We start from the raw sequence: 23038 nt of genomic DNA, 5'->3' as shown, positions 1-23038 counted from the left end.
AGTCTGTTTCCTTGACCCACCAGAAATCAACATACAGATAAAAAGTCAATTCTTCTTGGTTTGCAAAACAGTCATCTGGGTAATTCAAATATAATCTGGTTTCTTCACAGGGGGGTTCATATTTTCTTTTAACATTTTTTTTATTAGTCTTGATGATGTGATCATCTGATCGCTTTTACTATATGCAGGAATGCCACAGCATCAGTGTATATAACAGAAGTTCCATCTCCTTTGAAGCCCGGCCACATCAAGGGAGCTCTGTAATGACAGCCACAGGGGGGGCCTCAGCTGACTCCCTGCTGTCTTGACAAACCATCAGCGATGGTACATGTCAAATTTTTTCCTTGAACCAAGTGCCAGCATATACAATTTTACGATTTGCCTCTGAGAAGTGGATGCCACTCGCCCATTCATTTTTATGGGTCCGTGAAAAAAATTTGACCGCATTTGGATAACTTATCTGACGTTTCTGATTTTTTTACATTATCATAATCCTATTTTGTGATTTTGTTAGTATCATTTGGTTTATTTTTGCAGAATCCAACATGGAGGGAGGAGAAGACCAGCTCAGCTTTTCTTTACTGGATTGTGTGTTAGACATGTTCCCCGGACATGCAGAATGTCAACAAATTCTGAATGACCTTGATGAAAAGCTAAAAGAAAATGCTCAGAGGTAATGAACGGTAATATTTAGCATTAATAGATTAATCTTAACCCATTTTTGTGGGTCAAGATATGCTTTAAATGTTGGTAATAAAATATCGCTATGCGAATAAGGTGGACCGCGCTCAGGGGTTCGTGTACTATGATAATGGACAGTGGGAGGCTAATGATAGCATACGATAAATGGTGCTTAAATCGCTACTTAATGCATACACCTGCTGTAGATGACATACGAGTCAAAATGTATTAGATGTACATGCCAGTGTCGGCTATGCAGAAGGTGCTTACTTGTGATTGCTGCGCTATTCCAGCGTCCTGAATGGACCCCGATCTGGAGTCCGCTGTGAGGTGAGATGCGGCGTCCGTGCAGGGCGGGGGGGTTGTTGAAGGAGGACTCGGCAGCTGTAGCGGTACCTGGGAGCCCCGGCCGAGGCGTCCCTGGCAACCGCGAGGAGAAAAAAGATGGCCGCTAGCGCCGGCTCACTGTTGCCTACAAAGTGACGTCACTAAGGTACGGAGCGGCGTTGGAGCCAAAAAGGTGGCGACAAACCAACGCGTTTCGAAGGTGCTCGGCCTTCTTCGTCAGGGTTACCGCATGTCTATACCTAGGCTCCCTTTATACGCTGCAGATAAGATGGATCCCCGCCCTCGGTCCGCCTCCACATGAAATTACCTCGGACAGCTAGAGTGTGTTCATGAGATGATGCGAGGGGCAACTAGAGTGTGTACATAGGATGATGCGAAGGGCAAGGCTCAGTATATATATGCCTGTATATGCCTATATATTTATATTTAATGCATCTAGGGTATGGCTGGTACAGGACCATAAAAACATTTGCAACCACATAGATAAGTGGTTACTGATAAAAACTACTTTATTAGAATTACATGGTAAAAACAAATAACCTCTGTTGCAAAAGCATAACGCTCGGGCACTTATAAAAACTAGCTATTAAAAAAGAGAAGAAGAAGCGGCTTGCTTGGAATAAAATCTATATACACATGTAAATGTGTAAATTATGCTAAAAAGAGGGTACTGCTGTGACTGTACGAGGATAACTGCGACAAGGGTGTATCCCTATTATAGGAATGGGATGAGGTGGTGTCCCCTAAATTTCAATGTATATCCCTATTACGGGGATGAACAGGGGTAAACACATGAATACCCTGGCAGTTGTGCGAAAAGGGAGGGGGGAAAAAAGGGGAGGGGTTGTTATAGAAGGGGTTAAAATAGAGGGATAAAAAGCTGGTATAGGGGTAGGTGAACTACCGCAAAGGGATAATTCCCCTGAGTTAGAATGTATAAAAATTAATTTAAAAACCATCCATTTTAGAGAGCATATAATTCTAACTCGTGATTAAGACCCCTCGGAGCTAGGCTATCCAGTGAAAATATCCATTGGGACTCGATCCTTGACATCTGTTTAAGGAAGTCCCCTTTTCTGGCATTCGGCTGGATTTTCTGGATGCCACAGAAAAATACGTCTTTTACTTTCTTCCCATGATGCTCCACAAAGTGCCGTGATAAGGGGTGTCCCATGTATCCCTTCTGGATGTTAGTGAGATGCTCCTTAATTCGTACCCTGAGTTCCCGCTTGGTTCGACCAACATATAATTTCTTACATGGGCACACGATAATATATATAACCCCCGTTGAGAAGCAGGAAATTTTATTTTTAATCTTGAAGGACTTGGTATTACTACTATCCATAAACTGGATTTGGCGGGTTTTCTTGAATGTTGTATTGATGCAGTTGAAACACCTACCGCAAGGTGTAAACCCCACGTCTGCACTTGGGGGAGCTCCAGTATGCTGTGTTGACTTGTTGAGGGCTAATTTGCTTGTTGGGGCAAGAAGATTGCCCAAGTTTTGGGCTTTCTTGAAAACGAACCTAGGGCGCGGTGGTAGAAACTCCCCCACCACTTTATCCCTTGACAGGATTGCCAAATGTTTGCGTATAATGCTCTGGAACCTCCTGTAACCTGTGTGAAATTGAGTCACAATTGGTAGATTTTTTATTTGTTCAGAAATACTGGCCATCTCCCCCACTGTGGGTTTATTCCCGCCTATTATTGAATCTCTTGGTGTGTCCCTTACTTCAGTTCTAGCTCTCTCCAGGGCGGTTAGGGAATACCCTTTCTCCATGAATTGCTGTTTCAGGTATTCTGATTCGTACTCATAGTCCTTTATGTTCGTGCAATTTCGTCGGACTCTGGTGAACTGGCCCTTGGGAATGTTATTGAGCCAGACTGGCAGGTGGCAACTAGTTAAATGGATGTAGCTATTCGCATCGACCTCCTTGCGATAGCATTTCGTATGCAATTGGCCTTCTTCAATGTATATGGTGAGGTCCAAGAAGTTAATACTACTAGAGCTTATAGTAGGCGTAAATTCGAGACCGAAGTCATTGTTATTAAGATTAGACAAAAATGTTTCCAGCGACTCACATGAGCCGTCCCAGATAATTATTACGTCGTCTATGAACCTACGCCATAGTATCAAGCCCTCATGTAGATGTCCGTTCTCATATATATGGGATGCCTCCCACTCCGCTACATATATGTTTGCGAAACTGGGCGCAAAACGCGTGCCCATCGCGGTCCCCCATGTTTGCAGAAAGAAACCGTCCTCATACATGAAGTAGTTGTGTTTAGTGATGAAGGTGATTCCTTCCTGGATGAACCGGATCTGATTTTCTTGATAAATTCCCAGTTTCTGGAGGAAAACACCCGCCGCTAGACACCCTTTTTCTTGGTTAATCACAGTGTATAGGGATTTTATATCCAGGGTTGCTAGCATGTATTATGGTTTCCAAGAAATTGTGCTTAGAACCTGTAGCACGTGTCCTGTGTCCTTCAGATATGCTGGGATGAGCGACATGCATTTCTGCAAATGAGTATCCACATATCGGGATAGATTTGCCGTCAGGCTATCTATCCCGGAAATAATTGGTCTTCCCGGTGGTTTCGTTTTGCTCTTGTGTAGCTTTGGTATATGGTAGAACACGGCTATACTTGGGTTTTCCCTATACACAAACTGGTATTCTTTTTTATTAAGGATACCCTGAGTTTTTCCCCTCATGCATAAAACCTTAAGTTTGCTGACATAGTGTGGGGTTGGGTCTCCTAGTAGTTTCTTGTATGTCGTTCCATCACTCAGAATTCTCTCAGCTTCCTCCTGGTACATTGTGCGATTGAGGACCACAATCCCCCCTCCTTTGTCCGCTGGGCGAACAATGATGTCATTATTGGTCTGGAGCATTTTCAAGGACTTTCTCTCTTTCTGATTCAGATTATGAGAGGCATATGTGGACCCTTGCTTCTTGTGATGTAATTTCCTAATATCTGCTGTTACCAGCGTTTCGAATGTGTGAAACGCATTGGAGTATTCCTGTACCAGGTTAAACGTAGAGGGGTTAGCCAGTGATGTGTGAACGAACTTGGATGGAGCCTGGGTGTTATTTCTAATTCTGGCCTGTTCTTTTTTCATGAAGAACTTCTTCAACGCTAAATTGCGTAAGTACTTTTTCGTGCTTGCATATAGGTTAAATGGTCTGGCTGAGTTTGTAGGGGCAAACTTCAATCCTCTTTGCAGCAGGGCAGTCTCTACGTCCGTCAACTGATATGAACTAAGGTTGTGGATTTCCTGGGTCTCTCGAGATGAATTTATTTTCTTTTTGGAGAGTTGCCTGCCTCTCTTGCCTCTTTTGGTTTTTTGTTGTTTCCTACCCGAAAAAAATCCCGATTCAGGAGTGTGGTTGGATTATTTGCTTTTCTCTTCTGAGCTGGGCCTGAGATTTTCTTACTGTTGTTGATGATTACACTTTTGCTCTTACTGATCATATTGCAACCCGTGTTATTATCAGTTTTGCTTGTTTTACTTACTGCTGGAGTTAGAATCCTAGCCGGGAGGAAGGTCTTAATATTCCTCTGTGTCTCCCTACTTATCCTTTTTGTGTGGAGAATTGTTGGTGCTGGGGTAGTACTAGAACAAACTGGTGTCCCTTCTTCCTGGTCCAACTCTCCACATCTCATAAGGGGGGAATATCTATTGGTATCTTGGGTAGATAGGGAGATAGGGATGCTTCTGCCCACGCACGGGCTTGAATGTGCCTCAGATGGTGTATCCAAATATACCGAAAACTCCAAGGTTCTATCTGGACTATGTGGTTTGTATGTCCCGCCCACCTCGGACGTTTCATAATCCAATAGATGAGTAGAGTGGGGTTGGTCCCTTCTGCGTACCGGCGTATATTGTGTAGAGTTTGAGTTGGCACACGAGAGGTTGATTGAAATGTCCCTCTCCTCTTGGATATCCGCAGAATTATACTCATCCAGAATAACTAATTCGCTCGTGTATTCCCTAACCGCCCTGGAGAGAGCTAGAACTGAAGTAAGGGACACACCAAGAGATTCAATAATAGGCGGGAATAAACCCACAGTGGGGGAGATGGCCAGTATTTCTGAACAAATAAAAAATCTACCAATTGTGACTCAATTTCACACAGGTTACAGGAGGTTCCAGAGCATTATACGCAAACATTGGGCAATCCTGTCAAGGGATAAAGTGGTGGGGGAGTTTCTACCACCGCGCCCTAGGTTCGTTTTCAAGAAAGCCCAAAACTTGGGCAATCTTCTTGCCCCAACAAGCAAATTAGCCCTCAACAAGTCAACACAGCATACTGGAGCTCCCCCAAGTGCAGACGTGGGGTTTACACCTTGCGGTAGGTGTTTCAACTGCATCAATACAACATTCAAGAAAACCCGCCAAATCCAGTTTATGGATAGTAGTAATACCAAGTCCTTCAAGATTAAAAATAAAATTTCCTGCTTCTCAACGGGGGTTATATATATTATCGTGTGCCCATGTAAGAAATTATATGTTGGTCGAACCAAGCGGGAACTCAGGGTACGAATTAAGGAGCATCTCACTAACATCCAGAAGGGATACATGGGACACCCCTTATCACGGCACTTTGTGGAGCATCATGGGAAGAAAGTAAAAGACGTATTTTTCTGTGGCATCCAGAAAATCCAGCCGAATGCCAGAAAAGGGGACTTCCTTAAACAGATGTCAAGGATCGAGTCCCAATGGATATTTTCACTGGATAGCCTAGCTCCGAGGGGTCTTAATCACGAGTTAGAATTATATGCTCTCTAAAATGGATGGTTTTTAAATTAATTTTTATACATTCTAACTCAGGGGAATTATCCCTTTGCGGTAGTTCACCTACCCCTATACCAGCTTTTTATCCCTCTATTTTAACCCCTTCTATAACAACCCCTCCCCTTTTTTCCCCCCTCCCTTTTCGCACAACTGCCAGGGTATTCATGTGTTTACCCCTGTTCATCCCCGTAATAGGGATATACATTGAAATTTAGGGGACACCACCTCATCCCATTCCTATAATAGGGATACACCCTTGTCGCAGTTATCCTCGTACAGTCACAGCAGTACCCTCTTTTTAGCATAATTTACACATTTACATGTGTATATAGATTTTATTCCAAGCAAGCCGCTTCTTCTTCTCTTTTTTAATAGCTAGTTTTTATAAGTGCCCGAGCGTTATGCTTTTGCAACAGAGGTTATTTGTTTTTACCATGTAATTCTAATAAAGTAGTTTTTATCAGTAACCACTTATCTATGTGGTTGCAAATGTTTTTATGGTCCTGTACCAGCCATACCCTAGATGCATTAAATATAAATATATAGGCATATACAGGCATATATATACTGAGCCTTGCCCTTCGCATCATCCTGTGTACACACTCTAGTTGCCCCTCGCATCATCTCATGAACACACTCTAGCTGTCCGAGGTAATTTCATGTGGAGGCGGACCGAGGGCGGGGATCCATCTTATCTGCAGCGTATAAAGGGAGCCTAGGTATAGACATGCGGTAACCCTGACGAAGAAGGCCGAGCACCTTCGAAACGCGTTGGTTTGTCGCCACCTTTTTGGCTCCAACGCCGCTCCGTACCTTAGTGACGTCACTTTGTAGGCAACAGTGAGCCGGCGCTAGCGGCCATCTTTTTTCTCCTCGCGGTTGCCAGGGACGCCTCGGCCGGGGCTCCCAGGTACCGCTACAGCTGCCGAGTCCTCCTTCAACAACCCCCCCGCCCTGCACGGACGCCGCATCTCACCTCACAGCGGACTCCAGATCGGGGTCCATTCAGGACGCTGGAATAGCGCAGCAATCACAAGTAAGCACCTTCTGCATAGCCGACACTGGCATGTACATCTAATACATTTTGACTCGTATGTCATCTACAGCAGGTGTATGCATTAAGTAGCGATTTAAGCACCATTTATCGTATGCTATCATTAGCCTCCCACTGTCCATTATCATAGTACACGAACCCCTGAGCGCGGTCCACCTTATTCGCATAGCGATATTTTATTACCTACATTTCCTTCCCAGGATAGGCACAGATCCTGGGTGGTTCCAGCAGCTAGGGGTATTCCATTCCACTGCCCACTCTCCCTGCCACCAACTTGTGTTCCCCCCCCCCCCCCCCTTGTGGCGAGCGCCATAGTGTGTACAGTTCTCTCTTGCTTTAAATGTTTGTTGAATGTGGTTCTGACCACTTCGGTGGCCTTGGTCCAGCCTCATGTCATGGCTGTCAGGTGGTTGCACATGCATTATTTTTTGAAGAAAAAAAAAAAAATCCCCCAAAGTGTATTTTTTACAGGTATAAGTGGTAAGAAAAATAATACTTGTACAATTTAAACTATTCCTTCTTACAATTTTACACTGACCGACACTTGTTACTCTGTACCACTTCTCAGCAGTCTACTGTTATCATCACAGACACGTTTACTGTGAAAGCATGAGTGGGTGCCACACATGTGCAAGATGGGAATATTCCTTTAACGAAATCGGGTGATTTATGAAGATCTCAACCTGTAAATGTCTCGTCCTATGCCATATTAATGGGAGGCTGCTTGACAGTGTCTGACTGGGGAACATTGGGCCCACACAAGAACTTAATTCTGAGGGCCCACATTTCATCTGTGCAAAACTAATGTGCATTATTATTAAGGTTTTTTTGGGGGGGACCAGGAGTAATTTTCGTCAGGGAGTGTATCTCACGGTATTTCTGTAAGGCACAATATCAGGATTCGGCTCTGCTTGCCGGTTTGATTATTTGAGATTTGCATACTTGTGCTCTTTCCAACTAGCTAATCCTCCTGCTTCTCTGAATGTTAATGGTAAAGCATTGATAGATGCAGTATAAAAGTTAGTCAGCATATGAGTGATCACGCGACGACTGATGAAACTGGCAAGCAGAGCCAAGTGTACACCTTGCTAGGATTCGGCATAATATAATCAGAAGAATATTATCCTTTTCCTGGAAAACATCTTTAATTAGCCCAGAGAAACCGCTGAGTGTTTTAACCGATTACGATACACCTTTCATGGCTTCCTTTGCATATGTGCACCTCGCACAGATAGTATGCTATCATCACCATGTATCCAAGCACATAAGTCCTATTGCCCAGAGGCTCCAGTTCAAAACCCTAACTATGACATACAAAGCATCCACAACCTGTCTCCTCCATACATCTGTGACCTCGTCTCCCGGTACTTGCCTACACGCAACCTCCGATCCTCTCAGGACCTCCTTCTCTACTCCCCTCTCATCTCTTCTTCCCACAACCGCATCCAAGACTTCTCCCATGCTTCCCCCATACTCTGGAACTCTCTACCCCAACACATCAGACTCTCGCCTACCATAGAAACCTTCAAAAAGAACCTGAAGACTCACCTCTTCCGACAAGCCTACAACCTGTAGTGATCCTCAGTCTACTGAACCACACGACCAGCTCTACCCTCTCCTTGTGTATCCTCACCCATCCCCTGTAGACTGATCCCTCACTGGCAGGGTCCTCTCTCCTTCTGTACTTGTGTGTGCCTTTTATTGCTCATGTTTATTGTACTTGTCTATGTATGCCCCTTTTCACATGTACAACGGAATGGAATAAATGGTCCTATAATAAAGCACAGTATGATGACCCAGTCACACTGTATAATGGTCCACAGCTCCCTATATGCAGTATGATGCCCCACAGCTCCCCTATATACAGTATGATGTCCCCCACAAACACCCCTATATACAGTATGATATCCCCAACATGTATTCCACCACACAAGCACAGTATGATGACTCAAGCACACTGTATAATGGTCCACAGCTCCCTATATACATACAGTATGATGCCTCACAGATCCCCTATATGCAGGATGATGTCCCCCACAAACTCCCCTATATACAGTATATCTCCACCATGTATACCACCACCCAAGCACACTGGTTCACAGCCTCCCATATATAGCATGATGTCCCCAAAGCTTGCAATATACAGTATGATGGTCCCCACAGCTCTCCATACAGTTACAACAGATCCCCTGAATACAATATGATGTCTCTACAGCGCCCTACATACAGCATTATGGCCCCTCAGCTCCTTACACACAGTTTGATGGCCCCCACAGCTCCTCATACATAGTATGATGGCCCCTACAGCTCCCTATAACATGGTATGATGACCTATTCACATTTTAATGCAATTATACCAAATGCAGTACGGTATACTGTATTCAGCTCCACTATATAACGTGTGGTGACTCCACTGCTCCCTTATGTACAGCGTGGGTCCCCACAGCTCCCCATATGCAATATCGGTACCCTCTCACTCTGGGGCCCCGTAGTAGCCCTGAGGTCTGCCCTAATGTCTGAAGGTGAGGCCAAGGTTCACCGGATTCTCCGGTCCTCTGGTCGGCCTGTCTGACACTGTTACTTGATATTGCCATCTAAAATATATATATATATATATATATATATATATATATATATATATATATATATATATATATATATATATATATATATTTTACCAGTATGTAATACCTGCAAGTTGGCACCTTAAGAAGAAGTTTTCTGTGAGCACTGATGTAATGAAAACTATATGTCCTACGATTCCTTGCTTTCAAACGGCAGTGGCGTGTGGGTAACACAGCAGGAAGACTGCATGGTATGAGAGAACTAGTCCTCTAGTGATAATCTCCTTCTAGTAAAACACTAATTTGATTGAAACGATCACAAGCAGCCTAATAGCTGACAGTTTACTGGAATCAGGGTCTCAGTCCCTACAACATGCTGCTCTCAGATTACATTGCAAAAACCTGGTGACAGATTTCCCTATAAGCCTCATTATCTTTTTTTTTTTTTCCTTAAGAAAAATTATCTTCTTGTTCAAATGATGTATCTGCCCAAAATTTAATGGGGCAGTCCACTTTTAGGATATTGATAACCTACTCTGAGGATCATTGATGCCACTGCTCCAGCCCTGTCAAACTGAGTAGTGGACAAATGCTTGAATAAATTTCCCCATACACTTTTCTTGCCTATGTCCCCCATAAAGGCAAGGCTCATTAAAGTGTTGATATTGATTTTTAGGATCACTGCTTCCAATAGGTGGCGCAAGAGTTCTAGTCCTTTTCCTCTCTGAAGAGACAATTTGCATATTTAATTTCCCAGAGGAGCATGCATGGCTTATAAGTCTCCTCACTCTGACATGCCGGGCCTGGCTTGTCACTCTCCATAAGGAGAAACATTACCCCTTAAAACTACAATTCAGACAAATCTCCGGGGCATGTTTGGTAATGGGTGTGTATTAGTAGGGATATATTTTTGGCCACAATACAGCTTTTGAAATATAATTTTAAAGGTTGGATAACCTGTTTGAAACGGCAAACAATGGGCTGAATAAAGAAGAATTTCCACATTAGGTTCACACCCAACGAAAAAGATATGGCATCTAGAAAACAGGTTATCCACTCAGTAGGCTTATATTTTACTCTGCCCAATATCTCTAAATAATTCAGCTGCTCGTTTCCCCGTAGGTTATACCGATCATTTCATATAACTAAACAGCTCAATAATCTGTATTAAAATAGGCTTGTTGTCAGGAGCATTCGATAGCTGCGGTTGAATAGCAATCTCTGTGTTCAGAGCGTAAATGGTTATTTTCTCATTGTAGCTTACAGTAAATGGAATGAGTAATGAGCCTCCGTAGGACGCGGCATTATAATAACACGTAAGCCTGGCTATTCCTCTGCAATTTATTACCAGTCCTGTATGTATTGTTATGTATGACAAACACTTTATACGGTTTTATGTTAGGAGCCTCTTGCTATTACATGGACATGAGGTTTCATGACATTTTGTAGCCGTGTCCTGTCCATTTCCTTATCCAGGTTTTTTTTCCGTGGCCCCATGTATTACCATTCCCCTCGTCTTTTGGTGCAAATTGTACTTCTTCCACTGAAGAAACCAAACTTCGGTTGGTCTCTTGGCCTTGGCCTTCCCCCTATGTTGGTATGTCGGCCTTTAATTTTAAAGAGTCATTTTAAGTCCTTTACATGCTCCATTAAAAAATAAGGGTTTTATTGTTGTTTTTTTCCATTTATACCATTTTATAGTTCATGTAATTTCCTAGACTCTGTTCCCCAAGGGCTCCACTTCAAGGCAAGCTTATCAGCCTTGAGTGGGCAAGCTGTGATTTCACCAGCTGTGCCATCCCGCTACATTTTTTTTGGCGTCAAGATCGAAATTATGATAGTGGTCACCGCCTCACTATCATTATCAAGACCAAAATTGTCAGTGGGCAGAGGCTACTTTGCCAGATGCCTTCTCGCCAGGACAAGGCTACAACTTAAGCCAATATGAAAGGTAGCCATTTATTGTGACAACGGTATGAGCTACTAGCACCAGCCAGTCCGGGCCCCAAGTTTTGAGTCGCCCTCAGGCTACTTATTTACAGCATTTCCATCCTTTCCACAAAACTTGAAGAAAAGTGTAGTCTTGTTGCTTTACCTCCCATAGCACTGTTTTTCTTCTCTGAAAACATGTGAAGGGTACAGCATTTGCGTGATGCACCCACTGGGTGTCAATGCCAGGAGACCGGAAGGTGAATGGTGCTGCAGCAGGAGGTTTTGTTTTTTTTTAACACCTTCTAAAGGGTTGGTGAAGGCGTTTTCCAGAAACAAAAATAAATAAGAAAAGTAAATTATTACACTGACATTAACCTATACTAGAGCTATGTTATTAGGACGCAATATAGCATGAGCATTTGCAGTAAGAACCCACTCCATTGATGTGCAAGAATATGTCCTTACAGTGGATATTCTGATCTAGTACATGAGATACCAAGATGCTGAGGTAAATAGTCTGCTGACACTGCTATCCACCCTGCCTTTCTGGTCTAATACTGGAGATACCAAGATGCTGAGGTAAATAGTCTGCTGACACTGCTGTCCACCCTGCCTTTCTGGTCTAATACTGGAGATACCAAGATGCTGAGGTAATAGTCTGCTCACACTGCTGTCCACCCTGTCTTTCTGGTCTAAAACTGGAGATACCAGGGGGCTAAGGCAAGAAGAGGCTGCTCACACTGCTGTCCGCCCTGTCTTTCTGGTCTAATACTGGAGATACCAGGGGGCTAAGGCAAGAAGAGGCTGCTCACACTGCTGTCCACCCTGTCTTTCTGGTCTAATACTGGAGATACCAGGGGGCTGATGCAAGAAGAGGCTGCTCACACTGCTGTCCACCCTGTCTTTCTGACCTAATACTGGAGATACCTGGGATGCTGATGCAAGAAGAGGCTGCTCACACTGCTGTCCACCATATCTTTCTGATCTGATACTGGAGATATCAGGATTTTCTTTTTATGAGTTGGTGGTTCTTTATTATTTAATATTGTGCCAGCATGATAACTGCTGAAACTACCTGTTCCTCACCTCCCATCATGCACTGCTCTTCTATGATATGTATTTATGCAGTAAGACAGAAGAGAGGAGCAGAGACAATAATAATCCCCTGCTTCCTGTAATTCGTCTGTCACTGATCCTAGAGACTGATTCCACTTGACAACAGGCAGTGGACAAGAAGTTAGACAAAAGCGAGACGCTTGATTATCAGCGCTTTTGAGAGATTTTTTTTGTGGTAAGAAAACCTAAAGTGATTTGCAGATTGCGAAGCTATTACTTTTTATATCAAGTTGTCTGAAAGTACAATGTCCAAATAAGCAAATTCATGTATAAGTGATAGATGTGTTAATTTCCATTTGATATGTTACATACTAATGCCACAGAAAGTTTTGAAAATATTTATAAAAAATTCAATGTAATTCCACACTAACATTTGTATTTTTATTACACTCCAGCCTTTAATTTTAATATCAAGGCAAATTTCCTAAGTATTAGGAATTTTTTTCTTTACTTTTTATCCACTATTCATGGAGTGTTGTCTTTGGCCAGCATCCAGATTTCGATGTCAGAGATTAGTTTTAGTCCATTGGTAATTGAATCAGATTTATGTAGGTTACCACAAGAAAGGCCGGCACCATCCAGCGCAGTGTGATCGGTTAGGTTTCACTGATTGAGACACTTCATGATACCACAATAGACGTTTTTCATACCGAATCCCTAGAGCCAAGGTGTATGGATGGAGCATCGCATTTCGCAGTCCTGAGAAGAGTTTACACAAGTTAAGAAGATACATGCCAATCTTTTGTCATTCTCAGAGCTACTGCTCACAATTGGGGCTGTCCCATCAGAGATCTGAATGGGCCGCAGGCAGGGAGGTATTCTTTCTCATGAAAGTGCTCAGCCTTCATGAAAAGCCTGTTTGATAATGAGAAGATATTCGTTTCACTACACTCCATTTTAAACTCACTCATGCTTGGAGTTTTCTTGAAAAGGTCTTTTCTTTACCTTCTCTATGGTGTTTTCCAGCCCACCCAGCCTTCATTCATTTTGGAGAGACCTACACACTGATCTTAAAGTGCATCTCCAGCAATCATATTGAAGGATATTTGTGGTATTTATTTTCAGTTTTTGCTTTTGCTCTGTTAAAATCTGGAATAATTGGATAATTTTTTTGCTTCAATTGTAGTACCCGTTTTTTATTCCTAGTGTTTTTTAGGGTTCTGTTCTTGAAACTTTAAATGGGATATTTGCTTATATGTTTATAAACAAAATATAATTTGCTTATTTATTTGTTTTGTTTTTGGTGTTGTTTTTATCTTAAAGGGAATCTGTCACCCCAAAAATCGTATATGAGCTAAGGCCACCGGCATCAGGGCTTATCTACAGCATTCTGTAATGCTGTAGATAAGCCCCCAATGTAACCTGAAAAGTAAGAAAAATAGGTTATATTATACTTACCCAGGGGCGGTCCTGGTTCGTTTCGGGTCCGATGGGTGTCGCGGTCCGGGTCTGGTGCCTCCTATCTTCATACGATGACGTCCTCTTCTTGTCTTCCTGCCGCGGGCAGAGCAAAGTCCCGGGTCCTGAGCACTGCAGTACTTTGCTTTGCCCTCAACAGGGCAGACAAAGTACGCCTGCGCCAGAGCCGTGGCAGGAAGACAAGAAGAGGATATCATCGTATGAAGATAGGAGGCGCCAGACCCGAAACGAACTGGGACCACCCCTGGGTGAGTATAATATAACCTGTTTTTCTTATCTTTCAGGTTACATCGGGGACTTATCTACAGCATTACAGAATGCTGTAGATAAGCCCCTGATGCCGGTGGGCTTAGCTCAGATACGATTTTTGGGGTGACAGGTTCCCTTTAACCTTTTATCCACATTTGTTTCCTCTAAACTAAAACAGATTTTTTTTCCCATTAAAATCAAAGTACCAATTACACACATGCATTTGGAGCTCATTTTACAAGACATTCACTCGCTCCTTTGTGGCAAAATTAAATTCTTATAGTTCTTAAATTTCTAATATTGATAAAAGTAAGCTGAATAGAGAGACAAAATATCTCTTACTAATATGGACTAGTTCTCTTTAGAAAAGCATAATACACAAATCAGTCAATCCAAACCCAGTCATCTTTTCTTTAATTCTGACAAAATTAAGATGTCTTTTTGGAGTGGACTGGATCAAGACCACCTTATAAAAAGAAAAATTGACACACTGGCTTTTTTGTTACTTGGCAAACCTTTACTGATACTCTTACATAACGGTTGCCAGTATGCTGAATATGTATCAGAACTACATTATAGTTGTACACTTATTATTCTCACTTAATTAAAAATGATCAGGGCAGCTCAGTGGTTAGCATAGCAGCCACTGGGGTCCTGGGTTCTCCCACCAAGGGCAACATCTTCAAGGAGTTTGTATGTTCTCCCCGTGTTTTCCCGTTTTCCTCCCACCCTTCAAAGACATATTGATAGGTAATCGAGATTGTGAGCCCCAATGTGGACAGTGATGATGTCTGTAAAGCGATGTAGAATAGATGGCGCTATGTAAGTTAGTAAAATAAATATTTACAGCAAAAGTCATTTCATGGATCATTGTTTCTCGATGAGGCCTTTTTCGATTGGATAATTTTTAAAGGGAATCTGTCAGCAGGATTTCACACTCCAAAACATTTATATGTGCATGTAGATCTTTCAAAGACAAGTCCAGCAATACCTTTTACATGGTCAAGTCCGTTCCTCTATTACAGAGAAATCAGCATTTGAATTGATAGGCAAATTAATCTGAAGCCTTTGACACTCCAGCTCTATTCCTCGCTAGTGTTGAGCGATACCTTCCGATATCGGAAAGTATCGGTATCGGATTGGATCGGCCGATATTCAAAAAATATCGGATATCGCCGATACCGATACCAATGCAAGTCAATGGGACCAAAATATCGTAATTAAAATAAACCCTTTCTTTCCTTGTAGGTTCATTCTACATGAAGGAAAACAACTAAGAATAATGTAGGATGTATTGGGGAAGGTAGCGGAGACATTAAAGGCATATAGATTTAGCCCAATCAAATAGAATAGCAGGATTTTTTTTTTTTTTTAAGACGTTCGGAGTTACAAAGATATTGACTATGGTAAGATTTTTTTTATTTTTTCAGATATTGATGTTTCACTACTTCCATGCCCTTTACCTTCTTTTTTACTTCTCCCACACTTTCTTCTTCATCATCCTCAGCAGCAGCATCTTTGACATCAACTTCTTCTTCACCTTATTCATCTTCTTCTTCATCTTCTACGTATTATTTTTTGTTACATTCTTCATATTCTTTTTATTAAACTATTATTCTTCTTCATATTCTACTTCTTCATCATATTCTTATTTGTGACAGGCATTCCTGTAGTTATCTATAAAAGTTTGAAGATTACACCTTACGTTCTGCCTGTCACAAAAGAGTTACAACAGGATTTGTCCGCGTTCAGTTAGGCCTGCAGCAGCAGGCTTTTTCCAGGGGCACCACGAGGAGGAACGGACTCACCCCCATACACTGCTTAGTCTTCGTCTGCTTATAATTTAGATAATATCATTTGCTCTGATGTTTATGGAGCGCCCCCACTGCCGCAGGGCCGAGGGGTACCCGGTACCGGGCCTCTCTGTCTCAGTTCTGGGGTTGTCACGGTGGCTAGACCCGGCCCGTGACCCTGCTGAGGGGCGTCCAATGAAGGTGGAGAGTGATGCTGTTGTGGTGTGGTGCCGGTCGCAGTAAATAACAAGGACACCAGGTTGCAGTCTCTTTACCTCTTTACTGAAGGCTCCAGGATCCTCAGTCCGGAATACGGTTAACCGGGCTGCGTGAGTCCGGCCGGTCTGATGGCACCTCCAGAGTTTCCTTTGCAGGTGGAAATCTGTGCCTACCTTCTAGCGCTTGTTGTGTTGTGGTCCTTCCCTGCTGTGCTTACGGGATAGTCCTCACAACTGTTGTGTCTGTTTCTGAAGTTCCCTCACAACTCGATTATGATGTTCTTCTTCGTCCTCCCAGATGATATGGCTAGGACGCACCCGTATGATGGGTAGGCTCGGAGGTCTTCTGGGACCCTAGAGTCGCCCCTCTCCAGATGTTGCCCCCTGTGTCTGCTTAGGTGATTTTGGGTGAGACAGCCCGCCTAGAACTGACTGTCCTGCCGTAGGTTTGAAGTAAGGCCTGGAGCTCAATACTTCCTCGGCGTTCCGGCCACCGGCTACGCGCCTCAGTAGGATGTTGCCTCGTCTTACAGCACGACTCCTACTGGTGATTCTCCTTGTTGCGTTGATCTCGTTTCTCACTCGGCACAATAAACCTCGCTTCTTGTCCTTTCTTGGGGTACCGCCGCAATGAAGTGCAGGCGCGGTCCTGTAACGTTCTTTCTGTTCGCTAGGCCTCTGTCAGGATCCCACCCCTGACAGGGACCCCCCTGAATCTTCCCCTGCAACACCCTCTGCCACAGGATGTTGACTGTTTCCAACCCAGTCAGCTTCTGACTAACTTCCTATCTAACCCCCAGTTTTACCAGATTGTGAGGAGTGGCCTAATACATAGCACCCTTAGCTCCCCCTGGAGGCCAGACTGTGAAGTGTATTGGTGTCTGTGATACCTGGTCAGGTGAACTCCTTCAGTGCCATCAGACGTATCATAGCCCCCCTTAGCGGCGGAGCATCAGTACTGCAACGACCAGGACTCTGGGGCGCTGCACTTAGTCTTATGCTTAATGTTATTCTGCTCTTTGTTCTGCAGCCTCTTGTTTTTCTGCTTCTCGGTCTTCCGGGTCGTCGTCTTTAGGGTCTTGAACTTGGAAATGTAGCAGAAAGTACAAGAAGGCTGAGAAAATGCAGAGAACCAGCTGATGGATCCAGAACTCGGATGGCTACCTGAAGGTCCAAGAGCCAATGGAACTACCGAGGACCAGCTGACGTTACTGGAACCCGGTTACTAAGCAGGAAGTACCCGTGCCAGAAAGCACTACCAAGGACCACCTGACGTTGGTGGAACTCGGATACCCAGAAGGAGGCACCTAAGCCAAAGGCTCTGCCCGAAACCAGCTGACGGTACTGGAACCAGGATGGGGAGCAGAAGGTACAAGAGCAAAAGACACTGCCGAGAATCAGCTGACGGTACTGGAACCCGGATGGGTAGCCGAAGGTCCAAGAGCCAATGGAACTACCGAGGACCAGCTGACGTTACTGGAACCCGGTTACTAAGCAGGAGGTACCTGTGCCAGAAAGCACTACCAAGGACCACCTGACGTTGGTGGAACTCGGATACCCAGAAGGAGGCACCTAAGCCAAAGGCTCTGCCCTGAACCAGCTGACGGTACTGGAACCAGGGGGACCTATTCAAGATTGTCTTCCTAGAGCCCCAACTAGCGGTGTTGGAGCCAAGGGTCAGCAGGGGGAGCAGAGCGTAGGCCGAAGCCTGCACTAGAGGCAGCTTAGTGTCTGTTGTGTCTGCATGGCATTTGCAGGACACGTTGCCGGCTACATAGCAGGGGAACAGCTGGCGTTACTGAACCCCACTGACACAGTGGCGAGTGTATTTCTCTGTGCAGCCATCACTTACGAGCACCAACTGGCGGTGTTAGAGCCCAGGGAATCAAGGAGGAGTAGAGTGTAGGCCAAAGCCTGCACTGAAGGCAGCTTAGTGTCTGTTGTGTCTGCGTGGCATTTGCAGGACACGTTGCCGGCTACACAGCAGGGGAACAGCTGGCGTTACTGAACCACACTGACACATTGGCTGGTGTTTTTCTCTGTGCAGCCAGCACTTCCGGGCACCAACTGACGGTGTTAGAGCCCAGGGACAGCAGGAGGAGAGGGAGCAGAGTGTAGGCCGAAGCCTGCACTGGCGGCAGCTTTGTGTCTGCGTGGCGTTTGCAGGACACGATGCCGGCTACACAGCAGGGGAACAGCTGGCGTTACTGAACCCCAATAACAGAGGAGCAACTGTTGACTGTGCAGACAGCACTTCTGGACAGCAACTGGCGGTGTTGGAGCCCAGGGAATGCAGGAGAAGCAGAGTGTAGGCCGAGGCTTAATTGCAGCAAGTTGAAAGGGAACCTTTAACCCCCCCAGGCGTTTGTAGCTGTAAGAGCCACCTTGTGCAGCACAAATGATGCAAAAGGAAAAGGTGGCTCTTTTAATTATGCTCCTTGCAAACGCAGAACTAAACACTTATAAAATGTGTCCCCTGGTACCGTGAAACCGTCCCGGAGGTTGGACTTTCCTTCATAATGGGACGCAGCACAGCCATCATTCCTACCCCCTTGGTGCCGTGCGCCGCCTCCTCAGCGTTGTTTGAATCTGTCCCGTAGCCTGCGCTGTTATGTTATCCCTTGGCCATACGCAGTTAGCGCTGCCCGTCTTCTGACATCATTTGTTGTCAGGCTGGCTGCGCCTGCGCGGACGCGCTGCCCGAGATCCCACCTCGCAGTGTCGTCTAATGTAATCATACTGCAGGCCTGGGATCCATGGGCATGTGCAGTGCATATCTTTGCCTCTCACTCCCCTCCTTCCGGCTTCTTCAGACTGTGCGGCGTCACGGCCGTGGCATGCTATTAGGCATCAGCTGACGGCGCACATTCTGAAGAAGGCGGAGGGAGATGAGTGAGAGCCTGAGTTGAAGATATGCACTGCGCATGCCCATGGATCCCAGGCCCGCAGTGTGATTAAATCAGAAGAGACTGCGAGGTGGGATCTCGGGCAGCACGGCCGCACAGGCGCAGGCAGCCTGACAACAAATGATGTCAGAAGACGGGCAGCGATAACTGCGCATGGCCAAGGTTGAACATAACAGCGCAGGCTACGGGACAGATTCAAACAACGCTGAGGAGGCGGCGCACGGCACCAAGCGGGTAGGAATGACGGCTGTTCTGCGTCCCATTACGAAGGAAAGTCCCACCTCCGGGACGGTCTGACGGTATGAGGGGACACATTTTATATAAGTGTTAAGTTCTGCGTGCGCAAGGAGCTAAAGTAAAAGAGCTACCTTTTCCTTGTGCAGCATTACTGCTGCACAAGGTGGCTCTTTCAGTAACGAACACCTGGGGGGCGACAGGTTCCCTTAAATTTCAGTGGTTGTGTCAGCGTGGCGGTCTCAGGACACATTGCCGGCTACACAGCTGGGGATCAGCTGACGTTACTGAAACCCAATAACACTGGGTCGTATGTTTTGACTGTGCAGACGGCACTTCTGAGCATCAACTGGCGGTGTTGGAGTCCAGGGATTACAGTTCAGGTGGTAGAAACATGAACGCAACAGGAGACCTGGATACTGTAGACAACCAATTATTTAATCAGGAAGAGGAGTGGAAAATTCCTGCGAGATCCAGGCCTTGTTCATTTTCAGAAAAGTAAGCCGGTCAACGTTATCGGAGGATAGTCGCATGCGACGGTCTGTTAGTACACCACCTGCGGCACTAAAGACGCGTTCCGATAATACACTAGCAGCAGGGCAAGCCAGCGCCTCCAATGCATACTGGCTTAGCTCTGGCCATGTATCCAGCTTAGAGACCCAAAATTTGAAGGGGGAAGAGCCGTCTGGGAGTACAGTAAAAGGGCAAGACATGTACTCTGTCACCATTTGACGGAAACGTTGCCTCCTGCTGACTGGAGCGGTCTGTGATGGTGTAGACATGTGTGGCAGGCACACAAAACTGTGCCACAGTTGGGCCATACTGGTCTTGCCTTGTGCTGAGGCACTGCTTCTGCTCCCTCTTTGTGCAGAGCTTCCTCCACTGCCTCGACGCACTGAGCTGCTTTGTAAAGCACTAGCAGCACTGCTCTCATTTGGACTGGAGAAGATGATGGAATTCACCAGTGTGTCTTGGTACTCCCGCATTTTACGCTCCAGGTTCAACAAGGTTATGAGGCTTTGTAAGTTGTCCCGGTAGCAAGGATCTAGGAGGGTGTACACCCAATAATCAGCCGTGTTGAGAATGCGGGCGATGCGGCAGTCGTTTCTCAGGCACTGCAGCATGTAATCAGCCATGTGCTGCACACTGCCAACTGGCCAAGAAACGCTGTCCCCTGCTTGAGGCGTGATCTCTGCCTGCTCTGCATCACCCCACCCTCGCTCTACACACTGACTACTGGAGAATTGTGTAACTCCCTCCTCTGGACCGATGTCTTCCTCCTCCATTGACTCCTCCTCATCCTCCTCACAAAGTGTCCCCTGCCTAGGCCTTTGTGAGGAACCACGTAGCGCTGACTGTCCAGAAGCTGATGGAATTGGTGACTCCTCATCCTCCACCTCTTCCACAACATCATCCCTTAGCGCTTGCAGTGTTTGTTGAAGCAGGCAGATAAGGGGGACAGTCATGCTGACTAGTGCATCATCTGCACTCGCCATCCGCGTGAAATCATCGAAGGAACGCAAAACCTGGCAGACGTCCTTCATAGTGGCCCACTCAGTGGTTGTGAAGTCTGAACGGCGCGGAGTGCGATTTCTTTGCGCCTGATGCAGCTGGTACTCCATTACTGCTGGCTGCTGCTCACACAACCGCTGCAACATATGTAACGTGGAATTCCACCTGGTGGGTAGGTCACATATGATTTGATGTTCCAGAAGGCGGAATCGGCGCTGCAGAGCTGCAATGCGTGATCTTGCCATGCTGGAACGCCGCAAGTGAGCACACTCTAGGCGGACCTTGTGCAGCAGTGCATCAAGATCCGGATAGTCCCTCAAAAAACTCTGCACGACCAAGTTGAGCACATGTGCCAGACATGGGATGTGAGTGAGGTTGCCTAGGGCAAGAGCTGCCACCAGATTTCGGCCATTGTCACACACTATCATGCCAGGCTGGAGATTCGCTGGCACAAACCACACGTCGCTCTCCTGCTTGATGGCATTCCAGAGCTCCTGCGCTGTGTGGCTTCGATTCCCCAAAGAAATTAATTTCAAGATGGCCTGTTGACGTTTGGCCACGGCTGTGCTCATGTCGGTCGTAACAGGTAAACGTTCACGGGTCCATGTGGAGGTGGACTGTGACGGCTCCTGCAGCGATGATTCTGAGGAACTTGTGTATGAGGAGTCAATGCGTACAGACTGGATTCCTGCAATCCTTGGAGATGGCAGAACACGTCCTGCGCCACTCGCACGATCTGTACCCAGCTCAACAACATTAACCCAATGGGCAGTGAGGGAAATGTATTGCCCCTGTCCATGGTGACTGGTCCACACATCGGTGGTGAGGTGGACCTTGCTACTGACGGCGTTTTATATGTCCCTCCACATGCTTGTGCAGGGCAGGGATGGCTTGCCTGCTGAAATAAAAGCGGCTGGGCACATTGTATTGTGGGACTGCCAATGCCATCAAGTTACGGAAGCTGTCAGTCTCCACCAGCCTGAATGACAGCATTTCAAGGGACAGTAGTTTTGCAATGCCAGCATTCAGAGCCTGTGCTCGGGGGTGGTTTGCCGAGAATGGCCGCCTTTTCTCCCATGCCTGTGCTACCGATGGCTGTAGACTGGGCTGGGAGTGTGAGGATGACTGGGAATGTAGTGGAATTACACTGGGTCTCTGGACAACAGTGCCAGAGGTTCTTCCATGGCGATCCTGTGAGGAAGCCGAACCAGCTGTGTGTGAGCTGGAGGAAGAGGCAACAACACGAGCTGAAGAGGTGGTAGGTGCCGCTGTTGGTTGGCCTAGGTCTTCAGTGTGTTTTTGTAACTCCACCGCGTGCTTGGTCCGCACATGTTTCCACATATTTGTGGTATTGAGGTTGCTGACATTTTTCCCTCTTTTGACTTTCTGATGACACACCTTGCATTTGACAAAGCAAATGTCATCTGCAACTGTGTCAAAAAAGGACCAGGCACTGCAAGTCTTGGTTGCGCCCGTTTTGGCTTTTGGAAGAGGCATGCTCCTAACGGGTGCCGAAGTGGAGGCTACAGGAACCGCAGTCTTCCCCCTCCCTCTCCCTCTTTGGCCCGTTCGGGGAATCTCTTCCTCAGAGCTGCTCCCACCACCTTCCTGTAGCTCACGCCACAATGGGTCAAGGACCTCATCATCTACACTACCCTCTGCCACCAACTGCTTCTCCTGGGTAGTCTCGGCAGCACAGTACGCACCAGAAAGTGGCACCAGAAAGTGGCACCTGAGTCTCCTCATCAGATGCGTACTGCGGTGTGGTGACCGGAGGCACTGGCCCACCCGTCTCTTCAGAGTCAGAGAGACAAAGCAGTTGGGCATCACTGCATACCATACATTTCTCCAATGCTGCTTGGCTGGCCCCCTGTTTCCAAGCCAAGAGATTCAGAGAACAGAAGTAGAGATGGCTCCTGTCCTGGGCTCTCTGACTGCCTGGGCAATTTGGCAGGTGGTGAAGAGACGGATGGGTGCTCTCCAGTGCTCTGTGCCTGAGAGGATGTGGCACTAATTGAAGTCGATGCGTTAGCTGCCATCCATCCGACAACGGCTTCAATTTGTTCTTCACGCAGCAGCGGTGTACGGCGATCTCCTACAAAGCTGCGCATGAAGGACTGTTCTCTGCTGAAACTGGGTGATGATGAGTCACCGGTGCCCGCAGCAGGCACAGAATCCCCACTTCCTCTCCCTGCTCCACGCCCACGTGCC

At 46.0% G+C, this 23038-nt stretch overlaps 1 protein-coding gene across 4 annotated transcripts in view; it reads left to right on the top strand.

Annotated features, from left to right (window-relative positions):
• Positions 1-23038, top strand: part of KIAA0825 (KIAA0825 ortholog) — a 565784-nt gene that overhangs the window by 8734 nt on the left and 534012 nt on the right. For all 4 annotated transcript variants that reach the window (XM_077289188.1, XM_077289179.1, XM_077289208.1 and 1 more), the window contains exon 2: positions 538-673. In XM_077289188.1, the coding sequence (XP_077145303.1) occupies positions 538-673 (136 nt within the window). The remainder of the gene's footprint in view (positions 1-537; positions 674-23038) is intronic.

Source organism: Ranitomeya variabilis, chromosome 1 (assembly GCF_051348905.1).
Source record: "Ranitomeya variabilis isolate aRanVar5 chromosome 1, aRanVar5.hap1, whole genome shotgun sequence".
Taxonomy (NCBI): domain Eukaryota; kingdom Metazoa; phylum Chordata; class Amphibia; order Anura; family Dendrobatidae; genus Ranitomeya; species Ranitomeya variabilis.
The sequence above is the reverse complement of the archived record's forward strand: the minus strand, read 5'-3'. Positions and strand labels throughout refer to the sequence as shown.